This window comes from Harmonia axyridis, chromosome 1, assembly GCF_914767665.1.
Source record: "Harmonia axyridis chromosome 1, icHarAxyr1.1, whole genome shotgun sequence".
In the NCBI taxonomy this organism is placed as follows: domain Eukaryota; kingdom Metazoa; phylum Arthropoda; class Insecta; order Coleoptera; family Coccinellidae; genus Harmonia; species Harmonia axyridis.
In genome coordinates, this window is record NC_059501.1 from 86,546,460 (window position 1) to 86,563,214 (window position 16,755).

Sequence of the window (16,755 nt, forward strand, 5' to 3'; positions counted from 1 at the left end):
TAACATTTTCCATGACATTTAACTCTCAAAAACTTTATTATTTTATAATATAAAAATTATTATTTTAATTATGAAACAAATACCCTTCAGAGCCATTAAGAACTTTTAGTTGTTTACAAATTAAAAGAGATCAACCACTTATAACCTTCAATATTCTGTCAAAGAAAAATTTGGTTGACCAATGACAAGTGTCAAAAATACGAAGAAGGTTACCTCAAACATTGAAAACCACTAGTAACTGCTATGTGAGATTCGAGCAGCAAGCATTGTGTTTGATCAGCAGTATAAAAGTAGGTCCATTGTGCACAGCCTCTTGCTTGCATATTAAACGAATCGTTCATTGAATAATTGAACCATTTTAGATCGTGTGATTTTGCATCCCCTTCATTGGCTGATATTCGAACATCTATCCCCTCCTTTGTGGTCAAGTGACATGAGGTTCATTCTTTCTCTCTCTCTCTAATATTGGAGTCAAATGTCAAAAAATGTTTACTCGAAACTACATACATTCGTGAAAAAAATAGGTAGAGGATGTATAAATAAATAAAGCAGGGTTATTCAATAAGCTCATTTAGTCATATTTGTGGAAGCAGTACATTATAAGAAGATTTATTTAGCTCTGTAAGTTTAGAATATGGCATTTTGTGAAATGGCAACATTTAATTTCAACAATTTCTTCCAGTGAATAAATAGATGAGATTCTAAAATATCTGTATAATAGGTATGTATAGTAAAAGGCAATTATCAAGTGTGGAGTCCTATGATAGAAAAAGCACAATTCAAAGCTTTCAGGGCAACTACCTGGACTTACAATAAACAATACATATACAAAAAAAAAATCTTAATGGATAGATTTAAATTTTATCACCGATTTCATTTGGTCCAGTAAGAAATTACTTCGGTTGTTGTGATATGTGAACCTAATCTTTTCAATATTTGTGACAATTTGAATGACCACTTTATTACATTACTAATTGTGCTAACATTTATCGGGTTATTGAGAGTCATCATGAGCCACTTAAAAAAATCTCTTCATTTACCAGCAATCGAGACTTACTCCGAACTTGAGTAATTTTCATTTTATCCACGATGAAGTCTGAATAACCTGATTAACAATCAATTGAACTAACAAAGTTCAATCGTCAATTGTGCCTATATAATTTTTTTCACAGCTCCTAAAATATGGGGGCAATATATCCATGGAAGTTTCAACTATTACAATATGCCAGAAAATAAATTCGTCAATTTGAAATATCGAGGCAGTCTTTTTAATTCGAAAAATCTACCATCTTCAATTCCGTAAAACTCAAGATCAAGTATAAATGTATTGTAGTGACTAGTCTTTTATAACTATTTTTTTTAAGCGTTTAATATGAATTGTGCTATCGGTTGAAGGGAAAGATGTAATCGTTACAATAAACATCCAAATTTACAAACAACACATAAAACCAGTGAACTACATTTTTTTTGAGAACAGTTAACAGACAAGCCCCTACTTAAGACCACATCTATTTATTATCTAACATTTATTCAAGAGGAAGTTGTAAGACCCTGGAAGTTTCTAATACTCTGGGAAAACTACTTAAACTCAGTTTATATCCAAAACTGATCTTCGATTAACCTTTCCGAAGAGCTAGTGTTCACTCACAGGTGGTTACAAAATAATTCAAAGTATAATCTAAAAATATGGAATAAATCGAGTTCTTTTTGGACTCGGTTCTATACTTGATGACTGAAGTAACCACACTTTTTTTGATTAGCTTTTGACAACAAAGTTGTCATCAGAAAACACAGATTATTAATAAAGTTAAAAACTTTTAAAAATTTTTCAAAAAACGTTTAGAGGATGATGATTTGCTCAATAACGATTCAACTTATTTTGATTAACAGAAGTGTGAAGAATGGGCAGTACCATAACCATTTTACATGTTTTTGTATTTTACCAACCTTATGATGACTTTGTTGTCGAAACACTAATTGAAAAATCCCATGGACAAGAGCATGCTTACTTCAGCGTTCTAGTATGATTATTACCCTGTAATTTCCAAAACAAGCCCACTTTCGTCCCCTTTCTAAAATATATCCCTCTAGCCTCTAAACCTAAAATGGGCCTAACAAATTCCTCCGGAAATATAATACTCATCTTAAAAATAAGACTGTTATTGAATACTGCACCTTAACCTTAATTATGTGATATGAGTAACACTGCAAGTACTTTCAAAATTTCCATTGGAGTTCAATCGATTATGAACATTTAGTCTTTTCGCATTAAACCTCTAAAGAGAAAAATCCATGCGTAAGATGAAACTTGATTATTGAATTGTTACTGCTAAGATTCAGCCTTTCTTCATTTGAATGAGATTTTCAGTGCTGCGGGTACAATCTCAAGGAACAAATTGAAAATGAGCAAATAAATCGTAAAAGCATTATAATAAATTAAATAAATATGCTGTAAACAACCTAACTATTGAGTGATTCGAGATAATTGGAATGAATTGGCCGTTACTTGATAGAAATACCTAACCTCAATCTTTACATTTCATCTATATCAGAAAATATTTTTTTCTATCAAGTCCTCGATAGCATATTTACATACTTTTCTGCTATTAATATAAAAATACAATCCCACCCCCAGTATTAAAAATTTCAGCAAGAATAGCAAATATAAATATAAAACATAAAATAGTTATTACATCTTGTATTTCTGCAAAAGCTGAAATAATTCTTTTTATCACTTATTATGGAAATGTTTGAACAAAATGATAGGCTATTTGACAAGTTTTTCAAATTATTTAGTGATGTTCCTTAGGCACATATAAATATTTCTCGAAAAAAATGGCAATCAAATGAGTAAAACCCAGAGGACGCAAAAAATGCAATTTCGCTCAACATGACGTCATCAGTGACGTCAATTGGAACCAAAAACAATTAAGTGCCATATATTAAAGTGTTTGTTTTCATTACTGATTCAACCGTTTTCTTTTGTGAAGATCACTTCGATGAAGGTATTAAACTTATTATTAAATAGTATTCATACTTTTTTTCTTCAAATTCATAATTATCGTTCTCAGAAGTCCAATCTATGAGGATGTCATTGAATGGGAAAACATATTTATACTGTCAAATAGACTATTTTTCCATTTAATGAAAAAATTATGAAGAAAGCGTATTTAACAAGTTCTGGCACTATATATTGAGCAAAAAACCGAAGAAATTTTTGGAAGATAAAAATTCCTTCGATAGGAACTGAATCAACACTGACCGCTGGCTGAAATTTATCTTAAGTTGTTCGATAACAATCCGAATCACTCAATACCAATAAAAAAAGTTAATGTTTCAACAGTAAACTAAACACTATAAAAATTTTCGGAGAGAAGAGAAAACTCAAATCTCTTACACATATCTCATTGTAACAATAAAACAACAAAGTAAATAAATAAATGAAAAATAAACTCTATTATTTGTACTAGTACAAATTTGTAAAATTGATAAAATTGAACAGAAAACTAAAAACAATGGACAGAATAATGCTTAATATGTAAACTAACTATTCACATTCAGTACAGAGATATTTGAAGTTCGGAAAAGTTGATCGTTAACTTTGCGCATTAGCCAAGTTAGGTACTTGCCGTAAGATCCTAGAATTACAGTTAACATAATGTTTTCACGTGTTTGTTCTAAATTTACAAAACAAAAAAAAAAAAACAATTTCATGACCTGAACCTAGATTTGAATATCCCAAAGCCCTATCCTAATAAAATACAATAATTTTTTTTTTAACTACTAGAACGTAGTACGTCTAGGTGGAACCTTGAAGGGATTCTCAGTGATGAATGCCTTGGTGCTCTACAAAATCCTACTTGAAGCAATTCGTGTCTCGATATCAAATTGTCATTCCGACAACCACAATTTTTTTTTTATTCCTCACCGATTACTATCATACTCGACCAAATTACTGGATATTTTTTGAAAAGGCACACACGCATCACCCTTCAATTTTTCTGGTGCAAAATATAACAACTGATCGGAGTCCATAACAATTAAAATCTCGAAAAAAAATTATACATGTATTCTGCCGTTCCTAATTCACTAATAAACGACAAATAGTCACAATGATAACTTTAATAGCTAAAATGTAATTTTCGAGGTGTGAATAAGAAGAATTGATCAAGTCTGAAGGTTTCGGCGAAATAAATAACTGTTCAAAACAAACACGTAAAAAAGAACACAGTAACTTTGGAATTAAATAAAAAAACAAAACAATTATCCAACATCAAAGAGGGAATAGCCACTTATCGGTGATTTGGAAATATGACACAACATGCGACTGAGTACACAATGGCGCACAATTATAAGTGAGGGAGGATTACACACACACTGTCCAGCAGTAAGGGGGGCTCCTCCATACATCGACACAACGTAGTCCCAACAATCCAGGAATGACATTACAACAAAGCGTTCGGTTCGTGTTCATCAATATAATATTTGTTTTGTATTTATATATTTATATATGTTTATATACACATGACTAGCGAACTTCCACCCCGTAAATTTTTTTGGCGCTTTTTCTTTGTGTGTACTTTTTTTTTTGTTATTTGACTTAGGTATCTACTATCGTGCACATCCACGGTGCAAACACCAGAGATGTGCAACGTTTAAATTCCATTTTGAAAATTAACATAAAAGGGGGATTTTCTGAACCACAGGAGTTTTGTGGGACGTTTTCCCACTTCATCGGATATCTCGCATGTTTTGCTTTGAGCCAAATATTTTGAGCAATTGTTCTTCGTAATCATTGATATTGCGCTTCATCAGTTGCATACATGGCCCCAGTAATCTCTCGAACGCCTCCACATCTAGAACTGCAATAGGATATCTCTTGTAAGTTACCACAAAGAGAAGTACACATCACAACTATAGGTTAGGTTAGATTAGAATAGGCTAGATGACAGATCTTGAAATCACCTCTTATAATGAAGGAATATATCTACTATTTCCAAAAAAGCCTTATTTTTACAATGAATTCAAGTCTCAAGGCAATGAAACCATTCTTTAGAATCCTTTCTGGACATACATATAATGCTCTTGGATTCTTTAATAGTGTCATCTAGCCTATTGTAGAGGATATTGGTCATAAGTAACCAAAATGAGGAACATACTAAACAATCCTAGGTTATGTTAGGTTAAAACTGTAAGAGGATATTTATCATAAATAACTCACATGGAAAGAAAACGAAATAAATTAGGTATCAATCTCTACTCACATGCTAACTTGACATCTCCTTCTGCGTACGCTGAAGCGGCTCTAGGTCTATGGGTAACCAGAGCAAGTTCTCCAAAATAACCACCTTTGTTGATTCTATTTATCTCTACTTCCTTGCCACTGTCATCGTAAACCTTGATGACCACAACTCCCAGCTCAACAAAGTACATCCCGTCAGCAGCGTCTCCTTGTCTGAAATTAATTCATGATTTCCATAATGAAATATGGCGTACCACAAGGAACTGTACGGGGACCCATATTTTTCGTTCCCGTACATACTGTGTTAAAAAAAAAATTGCAGTCGAGGAACTAAGCTCCTCACATCATTTTGTGAGCTCTAAACGTGAATTAATATGAAGAATTTTATTTTCGTTACACTAAAAGGCACGGTAATGAAGATATTAAGGAGCACGTCCTACCGATTCTCGCTGTCGAAGAATGCATTTTTCTCTTATTCTGTGGCAAAATCCGTTCATTCTGCGAACAAAAGCGTACGGGAAAATCTCAGTGATTTCATGGTTATATTTCATTATTACACTGCGCAAAAAAATTAACGCACATTATGGAAATCCCAAATTTATTCTACAACTGAAGGTATTCTCAACGATAATTATTTTTATCAGAATTATGCATGCATATGTTATCCACTTTCAACGTTTTTCTTCAATACAGATGTTTTTTCTCAGCAGCAGAATAAAAAAAGATGAAATTATCAGATTTTGAATGTATTGGCTCCATTCTGAAATCAGTTCTAGTGATCAATAGTTTTTCTTTCGTTTGATTTCCTACACTCGATCGCTATGCAACGCGAAACACGCAATTTGACCCAAGTGGAATGTGCCCAAGCGGTAGTTTTGCGAGAAGGGTGGACATACACAAGAATTGCAGAAAGGTTTGGAGTTTCCCATACAAGTGTGTCCAGAATGTTGCAGCGATTCAGGGAGACAGGTATGAATGTCCGAAGACCAGGACAGGGTAGACCACGGGTAACAACTGCCATTCAAGAACGTTACTTGAGAGTTTCTTCGTTGAGACAACGGTTTGCAACCGCTCGCCTCCTTCAAAATCACCTTGAGCAAACTCATGGGGTGCAAATTAGCACTCAGATAATAAGAAATCGCCTCAGAGAATATGATTTAAGGCCCCGTGTCGCGGCAAGAGGCCCAGCTCTTATCCCAACCCATCGAAGGGCGCGTTTGGATTTTGCGAGAGAGCATATCCATTGGGAAAGAGTTCTCTTCACAGATGAGTCTAGATTCTGCCTCTACCATTGTGATCGACGTTCCTTGTATACAGACGTCCACATAAAAGTGGAATATCTTTGACTGCTCGCACAGACCTAGTGGTCGTTGATAATGGAGCTATGAATGCTGATAGGAATATGAGGAATATTCTTGAAGGGCATGTAGTGCCATTTGCCTCATACATTGGTGAAAATTTCATTTTTATGGACGATAATGCCAGACCCCATCGTGCGCGCATCGTTCAGGAGTACCTTGAAGAGGTTGAAGTCTCTCGAATGGAATGGCCAGCAAGAAGTCCAGATCTCAATCCGTTTGAGCAGGTTTGGGACAACCTCAATAGAAGGCTGAGAAGTTCAGAAAATCATCCAGCTACTCTTAATGACTTAGGAATCCAACTCAGAGAAATCTGGGAAGGATTAGATCAGAACATTTTAAGATCACTCATTTTGAGTATGAACCGTCGTTGCCGAGCTGTAATTAAAGCAAGGGGTGGAAATACCAAGTATTAAATCACTTATCAGCATTCCAGTATTTTGAAAATTGTTTATTTCTCTTCTTTCACATAAGATTCGGTGAAATTCTGAATTTTTCTTTCATTTAATGTGTGTTTGTTTCGTTCAAAATCTTCCCGAGAGAACATAAAAAATAAGTTATAAAGTCAATGTAGAGTTAACTTTTATTAAAATTGAGATTTTCAGAATGTGCGTTAATTTTTTTGCGCAGTGCATATGTTGGTAGTCGGAATTCTTCTGTCACGAATTTATCTGTTATTTGCTCACTATGCACGTATCTTTAAACAACCAGATCCGCACAATGACCACTTCTCAATACTCGCACGCTTTTTCCTTACGTTACGATTTTTTCCCGCCAATCTTAAAAACGGACAAGTGCCACCAACCTGATGATCCTCTCTCCGGGCGTGCAAACCCTCGGCGCAAGCGCGTCGGCCAGGTTCATCCTCTCGTAGGGCTGCAGGGTGCTGAGCATCGGGACGCTCTCTATGAGCGACTCGTACATCTTCCTCTTCTTGAACGCCGACTTGAGCAAGATACGTCTGAAAGTCTGCCGGTCCATGGCCCAGAGGGCGCCGTCCGTGACCGCCTTGATGGTGGCGGCCCTGGGCATGTTGTAGAGCAGGGCCAGCTCGCCGAAGCTGCCGCTGTGCTCGTAGGTGTGTATGTGCTTTGGCTCCTGGCCCGGTTCTCCAACCAGGGCGTGGAAGATGCCGCTGCAAATAGACGGGATTGGTTAGTTTTTCGAAATGTAGTACTTGATACTTGTGACTCTTTGCATGTCCGTCAGATGGCGCCACACGCTACGCAATACTGGGTAGAGCGGCGACGATCAGAATATAAGGCGATGCTAACTTGGAAGTACAAAGGAAAATGTAAGATTCATTGGATAATTTGAAGAGAAGAAGTATATGGGCCTGCAAACGCTTTTGTAAACGAAGCGTTTTTTGTAGCTCTACTTGTTTGTGATGAATATTATCTTCGTTGGTAAATAAACACCAAAACTTAAATTTGATCGCAGCTTACTAACTGGATCTTTATAATAATTTGTATTTTCCTGAGGATTACTAAAGAATTGTTTGAATTTTTTCCTAAAAATCGGTAGCAGATACGACAAAACTAAAATAAATCAAAAAGTGTAGTATTGGATCAAAGTTTATTTTTATATTAAATTTATTTTTATATTTTCCAAACTACCAGAGGCCCACAAAAAAAAATTCTGCAGGAAAGAAGCGGGCACTGTTCCAGAAAACATTTTATCACCCTGTAGATTTGCATTCAAAATTGGCATATCACATGATGAAAACTTTGAATTGGAATATCTATGCCAAAGATGCTACCTTGTATATCGAAAACAAAGCGTTAGCGGGTCAATATTCATAGGATATGGTAGACATTTTCGCTTGTATCTCCAATTTAGGAACACCTGTATACAGTAGTTTCTATAAACCTATGTCCTAAACCTTTTAACTTCTGAGCTACAAGGTGTTAACGTTTCTAGAAAAAACGTATATTTATCGTAATTTGAACTGCTTCATAGATATTTGCGGTGGCCACTAAAGATTACTTGAGCTTTTATCTTCAGTTCCTGAAAGTTATTTTATCATAGTTCAACCCTGTTAGCTATAACCAATGATCTAATAATAAGTAAATGCATTGAAGAATATTGACTCCTACATTAAAAAGAGCCTTCTGCCATCTGACGATGAAGGAGGGAAGAAGGAGAGAAGATTGAATTTCAACCAATAGCATTGAATGGTACAGTACGTTGCACCAATCAGAACATCGGTAGAGCCACCATCATGAGTTGTAAACATCATACGTCTCACTCTTATGTTGGAGTCCATCAGGCTCCCTCTATGCGCTATTTAGATAGCAACTTTTAGTTTCTGTAGAAAACAATAACGTTGTCGCTGATAATGATTTCTATAGATTTGGGTAATATCACTTCAGTAGATATCTACGTATTTTTAGATCATCGAATAAAACAAAATATCGGACTGGAAAAAGTCTAGATCACGAGGTAAACACAGTGCCATTGGAGGTGAGCAGAGTTTCGCTTTTCTTAGAGCTCATCAGTACCGCAAAACCCAACCAAGTGAACAGACAGAGGCAATTTAATTGGCGTGTCAATGCGCCACATGGCGTTCAACAACGCAGGAGGGATATAACCTATAACTTCTACGGAATTTAAGAAACCCAAGAGCAACCACTTACTGCTCGATGACGTAGAAGTTATCGCCGTCGTCTCCTTGGGTGATGACTGTCTCTCCGTCCTCCACCTTCCTCTCGAACATGGCGTCCAGAACGTCCTGCATCTGCTCCTTGTCCAGGGAGCGGAAGAGCAGGATGTTACGTACCGCCTCGGCCAGTCTGGACCTCTGTTCGTCCGACTTCGGATACACCAGTTTCTCACCCTCGTCCTCGTCCTCTTCAGGGTCGTAGGCCTCCGCGAAGACCGACTTGCGACGCGAAGAAAATCTGGATATCGGTGGTTCTGAAAGGGAGATAGTGGTGCATTGAGTATCAAGAACGGTAAGGATATTTTACTGACAAGAATATCGATCCTTTCTGCACTATTGATTGGGGTATAACGTTTATATTTTATGGGATCCTCTCAGTATTCGAATAGATTCCTAATTTCAATGTTACAAGGTTATTTTAGGGGTCAAAGTATTAGGTGTACAACTTGGTTTCCGTCGTTTTGCAATAGATGGCTGTACCGGTAAGTGCTAGTCGAAATGAATAGATCGTAGATGTCATACTTAGATATTTGTAAACATAACGCCAACGAAATATTAGTCGATTTGTGTCTGCATCATAAAGTTATTCTCGATTGATAATGTCAGCTTACGAGCCAAATTCCCGTTATTTGCGTGAGGTTCTAATTTTCTGCTTTAATATGAAGAAATCTGTGGCTGAGGACCAACGAATGCTCTCAAATAACTATGGTGAGGCCGCTATTAGTGAAAGAACGTGCCGAGAGTGATTTCAACGCTTCAAAAACGGTGATTTTGACGTCGAAAGCAGCATGGCGGTGAAGGAGAAAAGGTTTTCGAAGATGAAGAATTGGAGGCATTACTTCATCAAAACTCGTGTCAAACGCAACAAGAATTGGCAGGATCATTGGGAGTGACGAACAAGCCATTTCAAAACGGCTGAAAGTCATGGGAATGATTCAAAAACAAGGAAATCGGGTGCCTTACGAGTTTAAGTCGAGAGATGCTGAACGGCGTTTGTTTGCTTGTGAACAGCTGCTTGCAAGGCAAAGACGGAAAGAATTTCTGCATCGCATTGTGACTGGACACAAAAAAATGGGTTCATTACTATAATCCCAAGCGCAGAAAATCATGGGGATATCCCGGCCATGCTTCCACGTCGACAGCCAAACCGAATATTCACGGTGCCAAGGTCATGCTCAGTATTTGGTGGGACCAGCTTGGCGTAGTGTATTATGAGTTGTTAAAACCGCCTGAAACAATCACAGGCGATCGTTATCGAACGCAATTAATGCGTTTGAGCCGAGCATTGAAACCAAAAACGGCTGCAATACAATGAGAGACATGATGAAGTAATTCTACAGCATGACAATGCTCGACCCCATGTTGCGAAAGTGATCATGTAATGCTTGGAAACTTTGAAATGGGAAGTCCTACCCCAACCGCCGTAAAAAGTTGGATCGATTCGTGGATCGCTTCAAAATATGACCAGTTTTTTCAACGCGGGATTCGTACGCTGCCCGAAAAATGGGACGAAGTAGTGATCAGCGATGGACAATACTTTGAAATATTAATGTATAACCAGTTTTCTACAATAAAGCCTCGAATTTCGAAGAAAAAAAAAACGGCGGAAGCAAAGTTGTACGCCTATGTAGTACAAGCATTGAAAATGACCTAAGCTTGATCGGCACAGCTTTAATTTCTCTGATTTCTATCTGATTTTGATGAAATTCGGTATGGATATCCATTTTTGGGTCGTAGATGGTCCCATACAAATATCTACAGTTGGTTTACGGCTGCGCAAACGTGAAATACCCGGGACTTCAATATCTCGCGTTCTACTGGTACAATTTTGATAAAATTTGTTACGTCTGGCAGAATAATTTTCCTCTTAATTCATTGAAATATCTCTTAATTTTAATTATAACATTCTCTAGTGGGCCTGGTTACAATTTTAGTGTGACGTCATAAACCGCCATTTTTGGTTCTTCTGTCAGTGTTCGGAATCCAAACAAACAAATTGTCATTCAAATTAGTACGTTGTCGTTGAAGAAATTGGCTTATTTTGATAAATAAGAATATTTAAGTAACGATTTTACCATTAATTGATAGACAGAAGGAACGAGATTAATGCCAGTAAGTTCGAACTTGAAGTTCAACTAATAAACACGGCTTTTTACAAAATCTGGGGAATGATACAGGATTCAAACTTGCTGGTATCAACCTCGTTCCTTCTGTCTATCAATTAATACTGAAATCGCTCCTCAAATACTCTTATTTATGAAAATAAGCCAATTTCTTCAACGACACCGTACTAATTTGAATGACAATTTGTTTGTTTGGATTCCAAACACTGACAGGAGAACCAAAAATGGCGGTGTGTGACGTCACACTAATAGAGCGTATTGACTACAATAAGAGAATACGTCATCAATTTTCTTCTTCTTCTAACCTAACATGTCATAAAAATGACTTCACATGGTCGATACAGACGTACCAACTCAAAATAAAATATGTGTCAATACTTCCAATAATTAACTCGCCACGTCAGATAACGACATCGTTACGTATCGCGCGCGCAAAAAAAAAACAACGTCTGAAAATTCGCACGTACGAAAATCCGCCGCGGACGGGACCATTCAGAGGTCCAAGTCGGCGTGTATCAATTGTCGTTCTAAAAATAATCGACATTGAAACGAGTCTTGTCTCCGTTGTACCATCATTTTCGCTCTCGCTTCGGCAGTAAAAGCCAAAAATTTACGATCGAGGAAATTACGCAATTCCATCGACGAAAAAAAAAAATTGTAAGAATACGAATTGCGGACATTTAACGAGGCCCTCTAGATGCGGGAATGGATAATGATCGCGGCAGGAATATCAATTAATGGTTTATTAGTGGATTTGTTGCTAAATGATCGTACTTAGTAGACTTCTAATGTGTACCAGGAGTACGTAATTTTTTTTTGTGTACATTCTTATGAATTATTCATGCCTAATATGCGAGAACTATGAATTATTGAATTAAGTTGGCATATTTAACTTTTTGCCGTGTTAGTCGTGTACCTATTAATTTATTAATTCCAATTAGGAACTTTGGTAGAGGTATGGTGAACGATTTTTGTATCAAATATTATGCACTTAGCAGAGAAAGTTTTGAACGACGTATGATTTGATTCTTTTTTTTATATTTGGAAACAGACATATGGAAAAATTAAAAATTAGATACCTAGTTGTGATGACTAACAGGGCAATTGAGAAGTCTACCACAGTAAAACACATTTTTTCGGCAAAATTCGATTTTATTATTCAACATAGTTGCCTTCGAGGGCGATACAGCGATAATAGCGATCTTCCAACTTTTCGATACAATTTTTGTAGTAAGATTTGTATTTCGCTTCTAAATAGGCCCCAGTTTCGTCGATTACTTCTTCATTGGCGCTAAATTTCTTTCCAGCGAGCATTCTTTTGAGGTCTGAGAACAGGAAAAAGTCGCTGGGGGCCAGATCTGGCGAATACGGTGGATGCAGAAGCAATTCGAAGCCCAATTCATACAATTTTGCCATTGTTGCCATTGATTTGTGATACGACGCATTGTCTTGATGAAACAGCACCTTTTTTTCTTCAAATGGGGCCGTTTTTTAACGATTTCATCCTTTAAACGATTTGATAACGCTATATAATAATCGCTGTTGATGGTCTGGCCCTTTTGGAGGTAATCAATGAATATTATACCTTGCGCATTCCAAAATACTGATGCCATATCCTTGCCAGCTGACTGTTGTGTTTTTCCTCGCTTTGGATTCGGTTCATCGTGTGCAGTCCACACATGACTGTCGATTGGACTCCCGAGTGAAATGATGGAGCCATGTTTCATCCATTGTCGCAAAAATTCAGGTTTATTGTACTTGAATAGCTTCAAACACTGCTCAGAATCATTAACAAGTTGTTGCTTTAGATCGATTGTGAGCTCGCGCGGCACCCATTTTGCACACAGCTTTCTCATGTACAAATATTCGTAACTGATATGATGTACACGTTCAGATGATATCTTCACAATGTCTGTTATCTCGATCAACTTCACTTTACGGTCATTCAAAATTATTTTGTGAACTATTTGATTTTTTCCTCGGTGACAGCCTCTTTTGGGCATCCACTGCGTTCGTCGCCTTCGGTGCTCATTTCACCATGTTTAAACTTAGCATACCCCGGAAACTCTTCATCAATCCAAGATTTTGCTTCAACTGTATTTTTTCCTTTCAAAAAGCAATATTTTATCTACACACGCAATTTTTTACATCTTTTTTCAAATAACAATAGTAGCTACACTCACAACGCAATATCTCCCAAACTCATGGTCGGACTGCTGTCAAATTTTGACACGTATCGTTTGAAGGTTGGTACTAACTAAAAATCATATGGATTTAATACTAGCACCGCCATCTGTGCATCAGACCGGGGACTTTTTAATTGGCCTAATCATTATGTGGCAAATCTGTTCATTCTGCCACACCTTGTAGAACAAAATCGGGAATATCCCAGTTCCACACAGATTTCATGGTTATATTTCATTATTATGTTGGTACCTACTCGGTACTCTCCTGTCACGGATTTATCTATTATCTGTCAAATTTTTGATAGTGAAAACAGTTATGTCAACCAAAATTTTTCAATGCAAAAATCACTAAACTATATGTATTCATAGAAATATCCAATTAATTTCTATAAAAATTCAATGAATTGGAGGAAATAATGTATGATACTCGTACAGAAGACTCATTCTAACACTCGTACTCGTTCATTCTAAAATTCGACACTTCGTGGCTTGTTTTTGAACTCGTGAAAGAATCGATGCCTTCTTCATTTGAATTAAAAATAACTATTTTTATTATTTAATAGCGTAACGATTATGTACTTTGATTCATTACATTCTCATTATTAGGCAGTCGAGAGACCTGTCAAAGCTAAAATTCAATTTGAGGGTGGTTCTTATCTGTATTGCAATTTCTTCTGTATATTCGAGTTGTTTTTCAACTGTGGACAATAATTCGAGCTCAAGCTGAACAAAAATGCCTGTTTTGTACATCAGTTGGCTGTGCAATTAATCTTGCCCCTAGTTTCAACGACCTCCCTATAGGGAAAATTGATTTTATTTAGGAAACATTAAACGCAAAGGGAAGAAAATGCATTCCTTTAAATTCATGTCACCATTTGTTTGCCCAATCCAGTTCGTTGCACATCACGTGAATACAAGTATGATGTATACGGGTTTCAATAGCTTTTTTGCATTTTTAATAATATACCTTTTTTGCCTATATACTTTATTATATCTTCCTTAAATGTCTACGTCTATTCAATCTTCAACTGAGCACTTTTTGTGGATTTTTTATACCGTAATTATTCGATAATCACGAATCCCGAAAACTTTCCGTGCGACCCTCGTACGTGACCCTATTCAACTGTTTGAAATTCTGTGAAGATACGTTGAAAATGTTTCGAAACTCTTGTGTACACACGACCGCCATCAATTCCAAATACGTTTGTTTGTCTAAAAAATTTTACGATTTATTGTATGCCGGACAGAGTATTTACATCTCGATCAACCGCGGTATTTGAATGGCATTTATACGCTAAGGATCGTCCGATTCGATTCTCAGATCTCCAATTTAATGCCAAATCAAATGAGGCCAAATTGACCATAAAATAACGACATAGAGATAAGGAATCGCACTCAAATATTTTTATTTTTATCGACCAAATTGGAAGGAGACCTGAAAAATTAATGAAGGATATATTGGCAAGTTACCTAACTTAGCTAGAGATCATTCTCAATAAAAACAACAATTACTGAATGAATTTAAAAGGAGAAATACTCCATCTGGCTTTCGTAATGAGAGTTGCAGTTTCTGCACTTTATACTAAAAAAATAATTGGCCTGCTAGGTCAACAATTATCAACAGTATTGAAGCACAATTCTAGGTATTCAGACAGTATTCAAATATTTCAAGTGAATATGCTTGAGGTCATATGACATAAAATCAACAGTTGTCTTTCTGAAGCTGACAAAAGTAATTACCATGCACAAATTTTCCAATTTTTTATTGACTTTCATGAGAAATAATACACGTTTATTAATTTAACAAGTGCTAAGCATGGTCCAAAAAATCTTGATTTAATGTTTGACTTTGAGTTTTTTGGCTGAAAATAAATGTGCATTAAACATGAATGAATACCTACAATAAAACTGTCAAACCCTCTCGAATGTTAGTGGATTGGGATGAAATCTTTCTAAGCTTTTGTAAGAGGAAACTGACTTTACCTTCTTCTCGAGACATGGTAGATTCTTCATCAGGAGATATTGCTGCTCCTTCGTACAATAGAGCAGTTGTTCTGGTCTCCCTCAGTCTACTGAAGTATTCAGCAGCAAACTCAACAACATCTCCTGGCTGTTCTAATAGATAACTTATTGTGAATTCAAGTAATACTTCACGAAGATCATCTGGTACTTGGATCCTCTGTCCAGGGCGGCTCATGTCTCAAGACGTATAGTGCACAATGAATTTATCTGCCAATATACCAAAATAACTAACTTATTTCAACGAAAATAAGGTAGAGCTTACCACAACTGAATAATTAAGTGAATAACTCGATTGGTTTTATCAGCAAATTAACTGCTTAGCACTAGAGAATTGTCATTAATTGCAATAATTTATTAGATTTCTACTCATATTTGCTAAACCTGTCAAAGCCTAACAACTTTCAATTGTTTAGATATCACACGGCAATGTTCCTTTTCTCGAATTGAGTCACGTTGAGTTTCCCAGGCAAGCCCTGTGATAAAATGGACGATTAGAATCAAAGGACTACTTTCCTAGAAAATAAGTAGGTCGTGCAGTATGAACTCAATTTTCACTTTTCCGAATGCGGTTCACTATTCACAGCAATCTTGGAAACGAGGCATTTGGCAACAAATAACGAAATTTCTATCAGGATCAAAAACCCGCTGGAAGATATTTCATCGAGGAATTAAAATTTGACAGGGTGGCTATTAGACAAAATTCGTATGCGCCGAACGTTCATCAGACGAGACCCAGACGTCTATCGGCGGGATAAGTACCAGCCGGTTTCAGAGTTCAAAACTCAGTAATGCCAAACGTTTTATCATTTAAACTGATCGGTATTTTCCTATAAACTAATTTTTTATTACATTCACTAAAAAAATAGTAGTGAATAGGTTTCTTTTATCAGGTTTTCCAATGATTTTCCAATTTGATAACAATACTTTTACTTTTCTATGGAGCAAAAATAAAAGAAAAAAAGATATAATTTTCTGTGCTTTCTAAATTGTATAATATTGATTTGTTTGGGCTGTTATTTTTATTTTAATCGGGTAGTACGAACTTATTTGGATAAATATAGAATTATTTGATCTAATAGAAGGTTCCCAAAGAAGTTTTGAGATTAATCCAATTCTCAAATGATAGCAATATGTAATAATTCTATGTCTCACCAGTCACCTC

At 36.3% G+C, this 16,755-nt stretch overlaps 1 protein-coding gene across 1 annotated transcript; it reads right to left on the reverse strand.

The window, feature by feature from the left end:
- Positions 1-554: 554 nt before the first annotated feature.
- On the reverse strand, positions 555-16,485 carry LOC123675207 (cAMP-dependent protein kinase type II regulatory subunit). Its single transcript, XM_045610529.1, has 6 exons — positions 15,856-16,485; positions 15,555-15,800; positions 9,237-9,516; positions 7,406-7,735; positions 5,265-5,455; positions 555-4,862 (listed from the first exon to the last, which is right to left on the reverse strand). The coding sequence occupies exons 2-6, from the start codon at positions 15,766-15,768 to the stop codon at positions 4,732-4,734; spliced, it is 1,146 nt and encodes a 381-aa protein (XP_045466485.1). The 5' UTR covers positions 15,769-15,800; positions 15,856-16,485; the 3' UTR covers positions 555-4,731.
- Between the last annotated feature and the right edge of the window lie 270 nt (positions 16,486-16,755).

What these genes read in the sequence shown, in the direction of transcription:
- LOC123675207 (XM_045610529.1), bottom strand. Translation starts at nt 15,768, where the DNA reads ATGAGCCGCCCTGGACAGAGGATCCAAGTACCAGATGATCTTCGTGAA. An exon ending in CCCGGAGAGAGGATCATCAG is followed by an intron (nt 5,456 to 7,405) that starts GTTGGTGGCACT and finishes AATTAATTTCAG; the next exon opens with ACAAGGAGACGCTGCTGACG. An exon ending in AGGAGATGTCAAGTTAGCAT is followed by an intron (nt 4,863 to 5,264) that starts GTGAGTAGAGAT and finishes ATCCTATTGCAG; the next exon opens with TTCTAGATGTGGAGGCGTTC.